At 53.3% G+C, this 18,415-nt stretch overlaps 1 protein-coding gene across 1 annotated transcript; it reads left to right on the top strand.

The window, feature by feature from the left end:
- Positions 1-413: 413 nt before the first annotated feature.
- LOC103799287 (dynein heavy chain 1, axonemal-like) lies at positions 414-17,658 on the top strand (the record flags this gene model as incomplete). The annotated part of the gene is made up of 25 exons (XM_009071594.1): positions 414-632; positions 5,435-5,626; positions 6,081-6,248; positions 6,863-7,054; positions 7,465-7,596; positions 7,822-7,947; positions 8,418-8,537; positions 9,325-9,474; positions 9,849-10,009; positions 10,118-10,343; positions 10,427-10,622; positions 11,195-11,346; positions 11,863-12,063; positions 12,470-12,610; positions 13,037-13,195; positions 13,639-13,770; positions 13,955-14,125; positions 14,551-14,730; positions 14,808-14,984; positions 15,173-15,343; positions 15,514-15,644; positions 15,983-16,127; positions 16,361-16,567; positions 16,976-17,210; positions 17,537-17,658. Coding segments are annotated over 25 exons (4,206 nt in total), but the record flags the coding sequence as incomplete, so codon positions are not given.
- Positions 17,659-18,415: the final 757 nt, after the last annotated feature.

Below are 18,415 nucleotides of genomic sequence, written 5' to 3'. Positions count from 1 at the left end.
CTTCTTATTACTCCATCTCCCTACGAATTTGTACCCCTATGCATCCTCTCCTCGTGCCAACAGGAAAATGGGTAGAGCAGCTAATTCCAGGCACAGAGTTGGAGCTTGTGGATGGTCTCTACAGGCTGACCAAAAGCCATCTCCCAGTATGATTCGATGATTGTATGATGTGGGAAGAGCATTAACTCCAGCAGTTAGGTCCCAGCCGTCTCCTGGAAGACACACAAGCTGCCAGGATGTCATGGTTTAACCCCAGACAGTCACCAAACACCACACAGCCACTGGTGCTGTTTGGTCCAGCAGGATCGGGGGGAGAATCAGAAGTGACACTCTGCTTCAGCCCAAACCACACAGGACAGCTATGATCCTTACCTTGCAATGCCAAGCCAAGCCAAGGGGTGCTCTGCCTTCAGCTTGCTTCTGAGGCTGTCTCTGGTGTTGCGCAGGTGGACACAGCTGTGGCCGAAGAGACCAGAAGTGCTGTGCTGGCTGAGGAGATGAAGGCCAAAGAGAAATCTCAGACAGCCCAAGCCATTGCAGATGATGCTCAGAAGGACTTGGATGAAGCCCTCCCAGCCCTGAATGCTGCTCTTGCCAGCCTGAAGAGCCTCAACAGAAATGATGTTACAGAGGTAAGTGCGTCAAGGGAGAGGGTGGCAAGGCTGGGTCTGATCAAGGACAGCCTCTCACTTTGCAGAAATTCTCTTTCTGTAGCCTTGCAACATCCCCAGCCTTTTCCAGTATCTCCATCCATCCCCCTGGGCTCCGTCTGGGCAGCTGCCCATGCAGCTTCTCAGCTTTACTCTTTCAGATACAATTGAAGGGCAGAGAGGCAGTAACTGGCTCCTGGGTGTTTCCAACTTGTCCTGGAGAGGGTGTTGAGGAGGGCTCATCCCATGGTGCCTGTCCATGTGGGTAGGCAGCAGGTACCACCATGCAACCCCAAGTGCTGACTGTGCAGCACAGGGACAGAACTAGCAGCATGCTGAACCTGCAGGCTCTTTGACAGGTGACCCACCACAAAGAGGCAGTGGCTGGTGGGCTGACTTCAAGAAACACTGGCTTGAAAAAGGATAGTGAGAGAAAGGTGATTCCAAGCCTGGCAAGTGTCACAGCCCACAGCCAAGAGAGCACACTCAGTAAGCACAAGATTTCACTGCACAGGGACAGAGTTAGCGCTCTGCAGTCATGAATAACAGACCTTTTTATGGCCCACAAAACATACAAAACTCCTTTCCCCAGGAGGTGGGGAAAGACACAGTCAGTGTCAGTCCACTTAACCCCAGCACCCCTCCTCTTGTAGATGTGGTATGACAAATGTTTTGTCTGGTCAAGGCTTCCAGTGAAACAAGATGCATCAATTTCTTACACATCAGCTTTGGGAAACTCTATATTTAAGGAATAAGCTTCCTGCTTCTTTTAAACCCAGCTGCTTGGCCATGACTCAAGTAACCTGTCACTGGAGCAAGAGACCACCACAGTTCTCTCCCAGTGCAGAATTAATGACCCACCCCAGCCAGAAGAGGACACCACTTCTATGGCAGGGAATGAGCACCGCTCTGACCTACTCCTCTGCATATGGCAGCTCCATCAGCGCTCCCTTGGAGGAAGCTGATGCCTGCTTCTCCAGCTCCTCCACCACCTCTTCTCAGCTGATCCTCATTGCAGTAAAAATATGCATACAGGTTGCACCCTGTCTGCAGTATGGGGTTCTCCAGAGATCTGCGCTTGACCTCCAAGTCACTCAGGAGGTCCACCAGCATTTCGTGCAGGCTGTCCTGCATGGTGATCAGTTTATGCATCAGGTTGGTGGTCTCCTGAGGGGCAGAGCCCAAACTCATGTGAGCATGCAGAAAGAGGCTTTTTTCACACCTGTGGAACAGCTCAGCCCACAAGAAGCAAACTATCCACCCAGCTCTGGCCTCCAATCACTCCCAGTCCAAAGAACAGAGGTAGCTTACTGGGACACCTTGGCTAAGGCACCCTGACCTCAACACTTAACAGCATATGTGAGAGACAGTGAGAATCACCATTGTCTCTCAGCCAGCCACTGCCTCACTAGGTAGTTTTTTTGAGACAATGCAAGGATCAGGCCAACCTCCTCTTCCTCTGCGAGCTGAAAGGCAGTGACTTCTCCCCACTGCACCCACAGAGGATGTCAGAGAGCTCTGACTCCCATCCCTGTGCCACCCAGCAAGGCCCAAGGGAGCAGGATCCCTTGCTTACCGATGAGGAGAGCTGCAGCTGGTTGGAGCTGTTGTACAGTATTCGGTAGAGCACCTCTGTGGAAGACTCCAGGGTATGCACCTCGGGCATAGGAGCTGCCAGCTGGGCTTCCAGTGCCCTGTATAGTCCTGAACCAGCTGGGAACATCGGGCTGCTAAGGCCTCATAACTGCGTAAGGACTGCTTCTGGTCTTGCCCCATCAGCATGTCCCAGAGCCTGCAAGAGGGGATACCCAGCCAGAGGTGTGAGTACAGTGCCAGTGCTGAGGAAGAACAGGGCTCAGAGGTCATTGTGTGCTGTGAGATGTGCATGCAGATGTGGTTCAACAATGAGAAGACAGCTACTCCTAGTGAGCAGAAGCCCATGTTGTAGATCTCTGGGAAGAGCACCATAAAGGACCAGGCTGGCACAAGAGCCAGTCTGGGACTCCTTTCTGACAGACACTAGCACCAGCTACTCCAGAACTGTGTGGGGAAGACTGAGAAGTCCCTGTCAATGCAGGGCATCCAGCTAAAGAAAGGTCTTGCTCCAAGCAGCCTGTGCTTCCTTGTGGCCCAGCTCTCCTTCTCCATGGCTAAAGTTTTGCCTCTACACTCTCCACCTTAACATCTTAGAAAAACTTCTGTTCTCCATTCTTATTCCCTTCTCCAAGCCCATACTCCACTGCACCAGTACTAGCCTGCTAGGGAGATGCTAGCTAGAAGATGCTGTCTTCTGAGGAATTTCACACCACCATGGAGTCAGAGTGGCTCTGCACTGGCAGAGGAGCACTGCTAGACTGCCTGTTACCTTGGGTCTGCTGCCTGCCTCTGCCATTCCCATGCCACCTCCTCCCCATCTAGTTTGTTCCTCATGCACACACAACCCACCAGCCCTTACCGTACAGTAGTGAAGTCTTTGGGGTCTATCCATTTGCATGGATGAGCCTTCTGGGAAGAACTATCATCTTCAAAGTAGTTCTGCTGCTTCTAGAGTTCCCTCATGATAGTTTCAACCTCCCCCAGCCAAACGGTCTTGTGTTCCAACTCCTTTCTTTCCCATATCAGCTGGAGCTCCAGCAGATCCAGGGGGCTGTGTTGGCTCACCAGCCATGCAGCTGCCTCCTTCTGCTTCCCAGCAATATGCTGGAGATGGGCATCTTCCAGGCTGAGCTGCCTGTGCAGGATGGGCAGGCAAGCACGGCAAACCTCTGCCTTCAGCAGGGGCGGCAGCTGGTGGGTCAGAGTCTGCATGATGTCGCAGCGCAGGGCATGGAGCTGCTTCTGAAGCAGGTCAGCCTGGCCCCGGAGCTCTGCCCTGACTGCAGGCTGTTCAGGGGAGAGACCAGAGAGGCTGGTGTCAGGCAATGCCTGGCTCTGCCACCTGCTCCTGATGTGTCACCAGGAAGGACTGCCTGCAGCACAGGCAGACCCTACCACAAAGGATGGTGGAGGAATGGGGGCACTGGCCCTACCTGGTTATCCTTGAGAGCTTCCAGAGTCCTCTGGTCCCACTCCAGCGCAGCACGGTTGCCTTCCACTTTTGCTGACATGACTATAACCTCCCTCCGGGCACAGATATGTGCTTTCTCTATTTGGCTTAGCTCCTTCCAGTAGCTGTCTTGGTCCTCCAGTAGCTCATCTCCATCAGACCCAAGGCATTGATGTTTGCTTGGTGTCCATTCTCTCTGTGAATTCTCTCTCTGGTGTCCACTCACTCTGGCTGCCATCTCTCTCCTCCTCACCCTCCATGCTCAACACCTCTCTCCCGTTCCTCCCTTTCACTAGCAGCTCTGCCCTTGATCCTTGGACTGGTATTCCCTGACTTGCTGGTGCCACCCCCCATGGTGTCTTTCTGCACTCTTGATAAGGAGCCTCTCTTCTTCCTTCTCGTGTTTCCCAGTGCAAGCCCATCTGTGTCCCAGCCCCCCGATCTTCCTTCAGGCTGCTCTCTCCCTGTGCACTTGCCTCCCAAGTATCTGGAGCTTGGACATTCCCTGGTAGGACCTGCTCAGTGAACCTCTCAAATGCCTCAGTGGCCTGTTGTTCTAGCTCCATGTAAGGGCCAAGATCCATCTGACACAGCAGTGTCGGCAGCTGGCCTTTCCCCTTGTCCCCATGACATTCTGTCAGCTTATTTTCAGTCTTGCTGACTTGGCTCAAGACAGCTCTGGTCTGGTAGATCTTTGCTGCCAGATTCCTCTGAGCCATCTTCAAGTCCTCCTTCACCACTTTCTCCTCCTTCTCCAAATACCTCAGCTTCTGCTTCAGGTTGTCTGTGCAAAGCATCAGCTTGTTGTACCGCCAGACCTGAAGGTCATGATAGTCCCGAAGCTCCTCCTTCAAGGCCTCCAGAGAGGGACTTTCATCATCTGGTATCAGTCTTGGGAACTGGCAGCATGTCTGCAATGCCTGCCTAAGGGCATCACCTTCCAGGATGGGTTTACTTGCAGCCAGCAGGGCATCATAGGCCTCCTCCAGCTCGGCTGGGCTCAGCCCGTTCTCCTTGCTCACTGTGCTGCAGAACCACTCAAGGAACTGCTTTGTCCCAGGGCAATCAAAGAGCCAGTCAAAGTCCCTCTCACAGAGGGTGTCTGCATGGGGGTAGATCAGCTTCAGCGTTGTCATAAAGTCTGTCCCTCTGTTGACCTCTTCCAGTGGGAAGGCCTGGGAGTATCTCTGACTGAACATGGCAAGGATGGTCAGCACTAGAAGGGGAAAAGCAGGAGTCATCCTCAAGGGCCCTGACATCCACAGCTATCTTAAGGGTGCTGCAGCAGCACTCCTAGGTGCCTACTTGAGGAGAGACTCAAGTAGTCCCTCCACGAGTGCTGCAGACCATCTCATGGGGTACAACATTGCCACAATGGGGTACTAGACAAATGAGAGCCCACAGAGCAAGGGAGAAAGCCAGTCTGCATCCCATTTCCATACAGCTTTCTCCCCAGGGCCATACAGATGTAGCTCTGTTGCCAAGATATTTTCAGCCTGTAAAATAACACCTATCAGAGCATCAGGGAAGGCTTTTTTCAGCCTACCTGTAGTTTGATCCATGCCCTCTCTGATAAACAGCTTTCCCTTCAAATACCTCTGTCCTTCCTGCCTGTGTATTACCTCCCCTAAATATCCTGCCTCTGGTCCCAGTCTCCCCTGGTCCAGCTGAAGGATGGATGAGCACCCCATTTCACTGAGAACTAGGTCAACTCACTGTTTCCATTTGGGTTTTGAAGGTACGAGCAATGCAGCGGCCTCCCCTTGGTGTGAAGATGGTGATTGAAGCTGTCTGCATTATGAAAGGAATAAAGCCCAAAAAGGTGGCAGGAGAAAAGATAGGCACCAAGGTGGATGACTACTGGGAGCCAGGCAGGGCCCTTCTCCAGGACCCAGCACAGTTCCTGCACATCCTGACTTCTTACGATAAGGTAAGTGATGGCAGAAGGAGGCTGTGACTGGGATCTGGTATTGCCTCACAGAGGTTCTTCTCACAGCAATAAAGCTTAGAGGGCAACACCCTTCAGCAACACTGAGGATGAGGGTGTGTTTGGCTTGGAAGTCCTCATGTCAGCTGGATGCAGTTTATTGCCTTGGGCAATGGAACCCAGACACACAGGTCTTCCCCTTCTGTCCCTCTGCTCTTTCATGTGGAGGGACTGGATGAATACGGTATGGAAAGGGATTTACCCAATCCCACAGCTGTGCCTCACACACCTCAACGTGCAACAATTTGATTCCTCTTGCTCCAGTGTGATGTCTTAACCACTCTGTCAAGTCCTGGGGCAGGCTGCTGCCACCGGAGGAAGCCCTTTGAGTTCTTCCTCAGTCAGATCTCTAGCATGCTCATCACTCATCTCCTTTCTTTCCCATGATTCCTTACAGGACAATATTGCAGACAGTGTGATCAGGGCCATCCAGCCCTACATTGACAGTGAGGAGTTTCAGCCAGCTGCCATTGCCAAGGTCTCCAAAGCCTGTACCTCTATCTGCCAGTGGGTGCGTGCCATGCACAAGTACCATTTTGTGTCCAAGGCCGTGGAGCCCAAGCGGGTAAGAGGCTGCATGACCCAGTTGCTTTAGGTCACAGTAAAGGGAGCACAGTACTAATAGCTCACATCTGCAGGAGATGCTGGGAATCACCACGTTCTGCAGGTCAGGACATGGTGTTCAGACCAAGCCTTAGCAGAGCCAAAGCCTCAAAACCCATTAACATGATAAAGTAGAAGAAATCAGCCTAGAATATGCTGGGACAGAATACCTTGTTCTTAGTGCTGAGTTCCTGACTCAGCACAAGCTGTACTTGCAGAAACATTCCCACGTCTCACTACTGTTTCAGCCATAATCCTCTCCAAGCCTTACTATAAGTTTGGAGCAAGCAGAGGAACCTTTCCTGCTGTTCACCAGTGGGCCACACCCTGAGCTTGTGTAAGCTGGCACAGGTTCTTGGCTTTATGCAGCTATGCAGAAATACCCTCCTCACCCCTACTTTTATTCCTGGCCTTGCAGAAGAGTTCCCTGGAGTTACATCCAGGAAAGGATCTCAATATCAGCTATTGCTTTTTTGGAAAACCAACTCTTTGCTCCAAGGTGTCTTGTTGGGCTTTTGGGGGAAGAGCCTGACCACATGCTCAACATGCCCACTGTTTCCTTGTGCATCTCCCCAGCAAGCCTTGCGGGTGGCAGAAGAGGACCTGCGTGTCACTCAGCAGGTCCTTGAGGAAGCTAAGAAGCGCCTGAAGGAGGCTGAAGGTGGCATTGCCTTGCTACAAGAGAAGTATGAGACCTGCAGAGCCAAGAAGGAGGAGCTGGAGATGAAGTGTGAGCAGTGTCAGCAGCGACTGGGCCGTGCTGGCGTGGTAAGGGACAGAGTTGGGTTCTACCTGCTTACATGAGACAACCTGATTTCAGATCAAGCAGCGCAGTGGTGAAAACATCCACATGCCTGCAGCTCACAACAATCCTGGGTTGAAGCTGCCTGGCCAGATCTCAGCAGCACAATGAGACTAGGAAGCTAAGCTAGCCAGGCACCAATATGAAAAGCTGCTGTGCACAGCTTCTTCAGCCAAACGTGTCTCCGGGACACCTGAGAACAGCCTAGTAATCTCAGGATTAAGTGCTCAAAGCTGGGGACAGGATTCAGGATATGGCAGGGGCCACCCCAACCTCTGGTCACCAAAGTCACCTGCAGCATTACTCAGAGAGCAGCAGGTCTGAGACACAAGGTTAGACCACTCAGCAGCTCTCATGTGTGCAATTTATCCCACAGCTCATAAACAGCCTGTCTGATGAGAAGGTGCGCTGGCAGGACACCGTGGAGAGCCTGGATGACAAGATCAACAACATCAATGGGGATGTGCTGGTTGCAGCTGGCTTTGTGGCCTACCTGGGCCCTTTCACAGTATGTGTGGAGTGCTTCCTGTCAGGGATTCATTTATCTGCTCTGCTGTCCTGGCCAGATCTGCAGGGAGAAAGAAATAGGACACAAGTGTGATCCTCCTAGATCTTTCTGCATTTGTGCCAGAGACTGCACAGGCCCCATTTGAATGGGAAGGGGAGAGTTTAGATGCTTGCAGCAGATTACCTGCAACTAAAAGTAAGGCTATGATGGTGTTTCTCCTGGCAGGGGCACTATCGTGTAGCACTGTGCCAGGAGTGGCTGACGAAGCTGTCAGAAAACAATATTCCTCACAGCAAGGAGCCAAACCTCATCAGCACCCTTGGAGACCCTGTGGAAATCCGCTCCTGGCAGGCAAGTTGCAGAAAAGCCAAACACTTGAGGCTGAAGGTGCCTCAGGTAAACACTAAAATGCTCAGCTTGCCACTCACTAGGATCACCAGTACCAGAGGACAGCCCCAAACCAAACCACTGGATAATGACCAAGTACCTCCATGCTGCAGAGCTGGAATTGTCGCCAGGCTCCTTGCACAAAGAGCAAGACCTGGGCAGCAGCGATGAGGGCAGCAGCCTTGACCTTTACAAACACCAGCCAAGCCCTGGCTGTAGCCTGCCCAAGCCTGACCCTGCAGCACAGCTCCATCCCATGGCGCAGCTGCTGTGGGCAGAACTCTGGCTCTGGGATCAGCTGCTGGCAGAGATACCCTCACCACCATCCCCTGTACACCCCAGTAGGAGCACTCAGGGGCCGCGGCAGCAAAGGCTTCTCTCTGGTTACCTGTGCCTGCTGCCAGATGTCCCAACACCTTTTTCTACCCCATTAGATTGCTGGTTTACCCAACGACACACTCTCTGTGGAGAATGGGGTAATAACCCAATTCTCCCTGCGCTGGACTCACTACATAGATCCCCAAGGACAAGCAAACAAGTGGATCAAGAATCTGGTAAGAGCTATGGGGAGGAAAGCCAGGTCTGCCAGGATAGAGTAAGCAGCTTTCTGTTCGGAGCTGTGCAGGGGAGCCTCAGACTTTGGGTTCTAGAGCTGCAAGACCCTGCACTGTCCCAGCCCAGCACCAGACAGGGTCCACATCCACATTTTATCCCAGCTAACTTATTGCTTGGGGAAATCATCACAGGGCAGGAGGAGCCCTGCTGTAAGTAAGTGAGGCATCAGATTCCCACTCTGGCTCCCCACTAGCATTCTGGTAGCCTTACATCCTTCACCACAGAGAACAACACTAGCATCTCCCATAATGCTCTTTCAGGTCCCTTGGATAAAAAGGATCAGGGTGGAATTACCTGACTAGCGAGCACAGTCCCTACTGCCAGAGAGCTGAGAACACTGACCACCACCTCTTCTCTTTCTCCAGAGAAGCACTTACTACCCTTTTGAAGGCTCAGGCAGCTGCTCCTGTTTTGCTCCCTAAGGGCTTTTCCCACCCACCTGCTCTCACTTTACAGACAAATGAGGTCTGTGTTAGCAGCATGAGGCTCCAGAGGGGTATGGCTCTATGTTCTCTGCCCTTTCTGCTGCCTTATTGAGCTGTCTCTAGTGCCTGCTGACATGGGTTAAACTTGCCAAAATAGACAAAGTATAGCCAAGTAAGAAAATATATTATTTCTGCCACTCCAGGGAGCTAAATTAGCCCAGTGAGAGGTGTACCATGCACCTGAGCTGGATGTGAAAGTGGGCAGAACACCAGTGACCCTGCCCTCCCTGCTGCCTTTCAGGAGAAGGTGAACAGCCTGGAAGTGGCCAAGATGAGCGACCGGGACTTCCTCTGCAGTCTGGAAAATGCCATTACCTTTGGGAAGCCCTTCCTGCTGGAGAGTGTTGGCGAGGAGCTGGATCCAGTCCTTGAGCCTGTCCTGCTCAAGGAGGTCATGTGTCTCACCTTGGCAAGGAGGGGCAGTGGGCTGGACTGTAAGGGGTCATCTGGCCAGGGTGCCATGGGATGTGGTGGGATTGTGGGCACGTAATGTGGATGCTGCTCTTGTCCAGGGCTCCAACACGTTGGCAGCCTCCTGCACACTCTTGTCTTCTGCCAACAGGCATCCTTGCTTAGGAGGCAGGGCCATGGGATACAGCTGCTGTACTCAGGTTCAGGCCTTTAGGTCTGTTGGGTGGCTTTGAGCTCCTGTCCAGAGAGCCTTCAGACTCTCTTCTCACTGCAGAGCCCAGAGCACAGCAGGGTGCCTTCCCTCACAAGAGGTAGCCATCCCAACCTTCCTGTATTTGCCCCTCTCTGGTACAGACCTACAAACAGCAAGGCAACACTGTGCTGAAGCTGGGGGATTCAGTGATCCCCTACCATGATGATTTCAAGATGTACATCACCACAAACCTGCCCAACCCTCACTACAGCCCTGAGGTCTCCACGAAGCTCACCCTCATCAACTTCACCCTCTCTCCCAGGTACCTGCTTGCCCCAGTAGCTGCTCATGCTGCTCAGCCTCATTCCACACAGTCCTCAGACCCTCAGGCCTGTTTCCCCCGCCCTCACCTCCATGGCTTTTGTTCTAGTGGCTTGGAAGACCAACTGCTGGGAGAAGTGGTGGCTGCAGAGCGGCCTGACTTAGAAGAAGATAGAAACCAGCTAATTGTTAGCAATGCCAAGATGCATCAGGAGCTGAAGGAGCTAGAAGACCAGATCCTGTATCGGCTCAGCACTGCTGAAGGAAATCCTGTAGATGACTTGGAGCTCATCAAAGTGTTGGAGGCGTCCAAGCTGAAGGCAGGAGAGATCCAGGTCAGAGGTGGAGCTGCTCTCCCCCTGCAGCTGTACATCCCCTGCCAGCACTGCACTAACATGTTGTCTCTTCTGTCCTCCAGGCTAAGGTGATGGTGGCAGAGCAGACAGAGAAGGACATCAACAGCACTCGCCTGGAGTATATGCCTGTGGCTGTCCGCTCACGGATCCTCTACTTCTGCGTCTCAGACCTGTCCAATGTGGACCCCATGTACCAGTACTCACTCGAGTGGTTCCTCAACATCTTCCAAATGGGGATCCGTAACTCCGAGAAAGCAGGTGCCTGCCCCCAGAACTGCCCCCTTCTGTCTTCTCCCTCACCCCAATTTCCTGGTTTAGCAGCAGCATAAGCTCAGACACTTGCAGAGTCAAGGCAAATGTGACCACATGTGTTGGCTCTCAGCATGGTCCAGAGCTGCCCCTGTTTGTGTCCACACAGCCAGGGAAGATGTCACTGCCCACTCTCTGTTCTATCCCCCACCACTTTGCTGCTGCCTTACCAGACAGGCAAGGTACACACCATCCTGGTTATGGTGTGACTCTGCTTGTCACAGAGCTGCCTCCGGCACAGGCCCTGGAGGCAGCTTTCCCCACCCAGCACCATGTGTCAGCCAGGCGAGTGGTGGCTGGGCCCATGCAGCTGCCGTGGTGCAGCATGTGCTCCCTCTTGGTGCTGGGGCACCAACTCACAGCCTTGTGCTTTCACTGAGGCTTCTGCACCAAGTCCATGTTTGAGAGCAGCATCTGTTCTTCCTGGGCAGGGTGTGGTTGTACCCTGGAACCGATAGCTGATGTGGAGAGCACCCACCCCTGGCACCCACCACCCTTGTCTGGTTGTTGCCTTTTTTCAGACATGCTGAAGGACCGAGTCATGAACATCAACAACTACATCACCTTCAGTCTCTACTGCAATGTGTGCCGTAGCCTCTTTGAGAAGCACAAGCTCATGTTTGCCTTTCTGGTTTCCATCCGGATTCTGATGAATGATGGGCAGATTGATATGGTAAGCAGGTCACCTTGGTACTTTGATGTCAAAAGCCTGTTCAGCCCCTACAGCAGTGTATTGGGTGGAAAAGGAGCCTTGTTATCTGGGGCTGAGGCCAGGCTTGGCAGTTTGGTGGGCAAATGCAGGGCCTTTGTCTTCACTCAGCTCTCAAACTGCTCCCTATGTCTACATGCAGAGCTGCCTCACCTGAATAATCTGTGGCTTTTGCCAGTTTGCTGCCAAACTGCTGCAAAGGTTAGCAAGCTCAGAGGGAGCAGACAGGAGTTAGCAGAGTGGCAGCTGAACAGTCACTATGTTGATCTCACTAGACCCTCCAGTTCACTTACTCTTGGACACATGCATCTGGCAGGAGAGCACCCAGAAAGATACTACAGGGTTTTAATACACATGCATCTGGCAGGAGAGCACCCAAAAAAATACTACAGGGTTTTAACTGGATATGGCACAAACCCACATGCCTTCAGCTCAGGGAGGAAGGCCATAATCCATGACCATGTCCTCTCCTGTTCCCAGGATGAGTGGCAGTACCTGCTGTCAGGAGGAACCGTAAAGGAGATGAGGGAGAACCCGGCTCCAGCCTGGCTGAACGAGAGAGCATGGGGAGACATCCTGGCCTTGAGCAGCCTGAAGAATTTCTCTGGTTTTGCTGATGATTTTGCAGCCAACCTTGTAGGATTCAGGGCCATTTTTGACAGCCCCAAGCCTCACAGGCAAGTGTCCCCTACTTTGTCAGCTCAGCTGTACTGCACCTGGCAGGTAATGGCATCCCTGGGAGAGCAAGAGGAGCCAATACAGCCACAGTGCCAGCTCTGCTCCCAGTGCAGTGCCACACAAGGGAGAGGATGAAGCACTGCCTTGTCTTCTCGGGGTGGCCCTTATTTGCCCAAGGCAGTCTCACAGTGCCTTACTCCAGCAGTATTTGGTGCTTCCCCAGTGGAAGCAGCTCTGGCTTGCCTGCTGATGGTTTCAGAGCTACAGACAACAACCTCAACCAAGGGACTGAAAGGTCCTTGTCCTTTCTGAAGCCCCAGTGCCTGCCTGCAGGCAATGAGGGTTCATGCCAAGGAGCTGCAGGATCTGGCACATGCCCCACAAATGCACCCAATTACTTTGCAGAGAGCCCCTGCCTGGGAAGTGGGAAGCTGAGCTTGATGCTTTCCAGAAGCTGCTGGTTCTGCGGTGTCTGCGGGGAGATAAGATCACCAACGCCATGCAGGACTTTGTGGTGCTGAACCTGGACCAGCGCTTCATTGAGCCACAGGTAACCAGCCAAAAGGAAGCACTGGTGAGGACAGGAGTGCAGCAGGAGGCCTCAAGCTTGTGGTAAATGGCCATCAGTATTTTGCAATTGCAGTGAGGCCACTTGTGCCTCTCTGCAGCCACAGTGTTCCCGCAGCTGGGAAAACACCTATCTATCCTTCCTAATGTTCACCTCCCACACCGGGAGGGGACAGACAATGCGGATGTACAAGGGAAAATTTTGAATGACAAATGGGAAAGTGGTTCCTGCCCTGACCCTAATGCAGCCAGAGGAGAGTTCTGTTTGAGCCTTATTGAACATGTTTCTGGCCTTGGCACCTGAGAACACGCTGGTGCCTTGGAGGGGAGCTGGAGGCCAGGCAGGGTGAGGAGGTGCTGAGTGGTGTCACTGTGGCCCCTCTGCCCTGACCAACCTTCTGTGTTGCAGACCACTGACCTCTCGGTCATCTTCAAGGAGTCCAGTGCCACCACACCCCTAGTGTTTGTGCTGTCCCCAGGCACTGACCCTGCTGCTGACCTCTACAAGTTTGCTGAAGAGATGAACTTCTCCCAAAAGCTCTCTGCCATTTCTCTGGGCCAAGGACAGGTAAGCTCCTGGTGCCCACTTGGAGCAGCTGCCACTCCCAGTGATCTTATCAAGTTCCAAGTAGGTCAAATACCCTTGGAGCATGGTGAAAACACCCTCTTGCCTCAGAGCCCTTACTCACAAACCTTCGGCTAGCACGAGGAGCCAGTTTGGCATGGAGGCTCCAGCAGCTCCCACTTCCCAACTTGCACAGCCCTCTAACTTCCCAAATCCATCCACAGATCTTCCATTGTCTCTAACCTCCCTCACAGGCTTGTAAAAGTTGTAAAAAGGCCTTTCCTGTGCCATCAGACAACAACAATCCAGTTGAGCCATGGGGACAAAGCCAGGCTGTAGCTCTGGACAGTGGTCCCTCCACCCAGCAGCTTCCTCCCTGTCCACCTCAGCAGGGCACAGCCTGCCAAGGGCCAGGGTCTCTGAGCTATTCCTCTCTGCCTCTGCAGGGCCCCCATGCTGAAGCCATGTTGCACAGTGCCATGGAGCTGGGCAACTGGGTCTTCTTCCAGAACTGCCACCTGGCCCCCAGCTGGATGTCTTCACTGGAGAGACTCATTGAGGGCATTGACCCCCACAAGGTAAGCTGTTTTTCTGAGCAGGTGCTCACTCTGAGGATGACAGGTGGGAGGCTGGAGCTCCAAGGCAGCCAGATCTAGTTCAGTCCCATTCACAGGTTCCCCATAGAACCAGAGGGTCAGTGCAGGAGCAGCTACAGGGGCTGTGTCTGCACCCTCTCAGCACTTCTGCCTCCTGGACTTGCAGGTACATCCGGACTTTCGCCTCTGGCTCACTAGTCTACCGAGCAACCACTTCCCTGTGTCTATTCTCCAGAATGGCTCCAAGATCACCATCGAGCCCCCCCGTGGGGTCAAGGCCAACCTGCTCAAGTCTTACATTAGTTTCAGTGATGACTTCTTGAATTCTTGTCCCAAGGTAAGACCCAGGTCATGCTTTGGTTTGCTGCCCCCATTCTGTGCATGCTTCAGTGTATGCTCTCCACTTGGATGTTGCTCCTCTCCAGGTACAGATCTTCCTCCCCATTAGAGCATCCATGTGCTAGAGAAGGGCTGGAGATACTTCTCATAAACTCACATCTACTCTGTGATAAGCCACTTAGAAGCTTTACTTTGAGCAACAGAAGCAATAGAATTGTGGAGGCCTGGTGTAAGGCACTTGCAGCTCTCTTTAGGCAAGGTGTGAGCCATGACCTTCCCCAGCACAGCAGCCTGACTGAGGTTTCCCCCTCCCAGCTGGCACTGCTGATTTGGAACATCTCCTGCCAGGTCCCAACAGGAACTGACCCCATCCAAAGCTCTTCCTAAGCTGAGTAACTCCTCTCCCTGCTTGCCTGCCCGTAGGTCACAGAGTTTAAATCCTTGTTGCTGTCACTTTGCTTCTTCCATGGGAACATGCTGGAGAGGAGAAAGTTCGGGCCTCTGGGGTTCAACATCCCCTATGAGTTCACAGACGGAGACCTCCGCATCTGCATCAGTCAGCTGCAGATGTTCTTGGGTGAATACACAGACATCCCCTACAAGGTAAGAGCATGAGTCACCCCTCCTGTGAGGGCACAGGCTCGTGGTGCACACATGGGTCATGGCGGGGTCCGTCGCAGGTGCTGAAGTACACGGCTGGGGAGATCAACTATGGCGGCCGAGTGACTGATGACTGGGACCGGCGCTGCATCATGAGTATTTTGGAAGATTTCTACAAGCCTGAGGTTTTAAATCCTGAGTTTGCCTACTCTGAATCCGGCATCTACAAGCAGATCAGTCCCTCTTCTGACCTCGATGTAAGTACTCAAGTCACAAATTGCAGCTCATAGATCCAAGGAGAACATCATTCATAGTGTAAAGGGGATCTACTCATCCCTGAAACCCACTGCATTCATTTCCAGTTCCCTGGGGGAATATAGGTTTGTAAGAACCCAGGGATCTTCAGCTACTCTTTGTCTCACAGCCTGTGTGGATTCTTCTCCAGGGCTACCTCCAATACATTAAGGGCCTTCCCCTCAATGACAGCCCAGAGCTCTTTGGTTTACATGACAATGCCAACATCACCTTTGCTCAGAACGAGACCTTTGCTCTGCTGGGGGCCATTACACAGCTGCAACCCAAGACCATTACAGTGGGAGGCCACAGCAGGGAAGAGGTAGGTGCCCAGCACAGGCAGTGAGCATGAACACCAGCTCTCAACAGGTGCCACCCTGCCTGCTGAGTGACAGCAATGGCACTGCCATCGTGGTGTTAGCTCTTCATCCTTCTCACCAGATATGAAGCTGGAGTAGAAGGATGCTCACCCACTTGTTGCCTTACTTACAGCTTGTGGAGCAAATCTCCGAGGACATTCTGGCAAAGCTGCCTGCACCCATGAACCTGCAGGAGGTGATCCACAAATATCCACTGCTCTACGAAGAGTCCATGAACACTGTGCTGGTGCAGGAGGTGATCAGGTAAAACCCCTGTGGGATCACATCCTGGGGAACAACAGAGACATGCAGGGCCCTGCTCCCACCCACCTCAGTGCTGAGCATGGCAGTGGGGCTGGCAGCTGTGCTATGCTGTCCAAGCCAGGGCCTTCAACTGATCCCCATCCTGTAGGGACTGATCTGTGTCTCCATTTGCAATTCAGCACTGGGGAGAAGCTATGAGACCCTGTTGAAGTGGAACGGGGCTGGGGGTTACATGGAGGAGCTTCACTCATGTACCGAGATCCATACCCTCTCTGGGCAGATGTGGGTGATAAATCACTGCATGGAGTCACTTGGCTCCCTCTGCGCTTTCCCTGTAGGTACAACAGGCTCCTGGAAGTAGTTGCTAAAAGTCTGAAGGATTTGCTGAAAGCTCTCAAGGGCCTGGTTGTGATGTCCTCTGCGCTGGAGGTGATGGCCAGCAGCTTGTACAACAACACTGTCCCCGAGATGTGGAATGCCAAGGTATGTGCCTCAGCTGCCTGCCAGCTGAGCCAAGGGTCATCAGCCACCACTGTTGGACTGAGCTATCCCACATGGAGCTGTCTAGTGCTCCTCTGGCACAGAGATGTCTCCTGCCTAGTGCAGCTCCCAGTTGTTCCCAGCCATAGAGCTCTGGACAGCTGTCAGCAACTAGAGCACAAGGTCTAGGCTGTCCTTGGCTGCATTCAGCACCTCCCTCTGTGGCTGCCCCACAGGCCTACCCGTCGCTGAAGCCCTTGGCATCCTGGGTGAATGACTTGGTGCAGCGGATTGAATTCCTGCAGAAATGGATCAGCCATGGGACCCCCTCTGTGTTCTGGATCAGTGGGTTCTTCTTTCCCCAGGCCTTCCTCACTGGGACGCTGCAGAACTTTGCCAGGAAGTCCGTCATCTCCATCGACACCATCTCATTTAGCTTCAAGGTCAGTAAGTCAGGTGGAGGTTCTGGATTTTTTTGGAATCTGGTGCTAGGCCACAAAGGCAGCAGTTCTAACCCTGACCTGGCCAAGAGGTGAAGCCAACAGCTGCTCATGGACTCATCATCCCCTTTGTGCTCAGATATACCCACCCACACTGCCAGACACCTCTACAAAGCTGGCAGAGGCTTCCCTGCCTGAGCAGACCTGCTCACATCCCTCTGCACCAGCTCTATCCCAGGCTGCCTCGCATGATGTGAGCTGCCAGAAAAGCCAGCCCACCCACCCTGAGTGCTGGGGCAGGCTCCCCTTTGGCAGCACTGGCTTAACTAAGAGCAGCTTAAGAGGGGCCTTGGGGCTGAGCCCTCAGGGACATGCCTTGACCAAGGGCCCCATGCCCACTCCCCTCGGCAGGTCATGAAGGAGTCGGTGAGGGAGCTGACGCGCCAGCCTGATGCAGGCTGCTACATCTACGGCTTGTTCCTGGAAGGTGCCCGCTGGGACCCTGCTGCGTGTCAGCTGGCAGAGTCGCGCCCCAAGGAGCTCTACACAGAGATGGCTGTCATCTGGCTGCTGCCTGTCCCCAGCCGCAAGCCTCCAACCACAGGCATCTACCTGTGCCCCATCTATAAGACTCTCACTCGTGCAGGTAGGTGCCCTAAAGGCAGATCTCCAGAAGCAAGGCCCACCCAGGAGAGGCAGCAGTTTCTTCTGCTGCTATGGAGTAAGGCACTTTTGGCTGAGGCCATGCAGGGAGAAAAAGATTTGTCCTGCTGTGGCTGTGGAGACAGAGCAGCCAGGCACCCTGGTATGCAGCAGTGCCTCTGGCCAGGCTCTCCTCAAGCCCCTGTTTCCCCAGCCCTGCTCAGCCTGTTCAAGGTCGGGACAGAGGGTCCTGCATGGGGTCACTTGTCTGGGACTGCCCAGTCGAGTGTGCAGAAGCACTACCCTCTTGCCCTTACTTCCCCATTACAGGCACACTGTCAACAACAGGCCACTCCACCAACTATGTGATTGCCGTGGAGATCCCTACGGACAAGCCGCAGAAGCACTGGATCAAACGGGGCACAGCCTTGATCTGTGCCCTGGACTTCTAGCCAGGAAACCCACCTAGCCAGGAACCCCTCGCAGCTGAGGGCCTGAGCCAGGGCACCATGGTCCTGCAGCCATCCCCCTCCTCTCCTACGTCAACAAATTGAGCTTAAATTCAGGAGCATCCCAGGCACCTGGTGGTGCTGCACTCCCCACAATTACCTCAGCTGCCACCAGGGACAACAACGGCCTAGAGCTGGCACTCAGTTCTCTGAGCCACACACATGCCCCTCCCTTACCTCACACACCCCTCACCCTTGGCTGGCTGTTACAGGATAGCTTTATTCCATCAGACAGATCCATTATTTACAGCACTTGATATTAGACACAGCAAGAGACAGAAGGATTTTCTTTCCTTCAACAAATACCAAAAGAACTGTTTCATTCCATAGTCAAGACCTGTACATTTTTTTGAAAATTCAGTCCTCTTGTGGCAACTCTGCCTCAGGACGCTGAACTGTTTCATTCCATAGTCAAGACCTGTACATTTTTTTGAAAATTCAGTCCTCTCCTCTTCTGGCAACTGCCTCAGGACTCCTCTGGAGAGTGATGTTCACCTCTGACAGCTCAGACTTCTTCCAGGCTGCTGGGGACAGGCAGCAGCCCACATGCTGGAGCACTGGCAGGAGGCAGTGGGTGATCAGCAGCTAGGCCACACCAGCAAGCTCTGGGTTAGCAGCCAGCCAGGGACTTCCACCTGCCACTGTTGTCCCCATCCCACCTCTACCATTACTACAACCAGCTGCCTCTCCCCCTGCTGCG

This window comes from Acanthisitta chloris, unplaced genomic scaffold (genome assembly GCF_000695815.1).
Source record: "Acanthisitta chloris isolate BGI_N310 unplaced genomic scaffold, ASM69581v1 scaffold45093, whole genome shotgun sequence".
Taxonomy (NCBI): Eukaryota; Metazoa; Chordata; class Aves; order Passeriformes; family Acanthisittidae; genus Acanthisitta; species Acanthisitta chloris.
The sequence above is the reverse complement of the archived record's forward strand: the minus strand, read 5'-3'. Positions and strand labels throughout refer to the sequence as shown.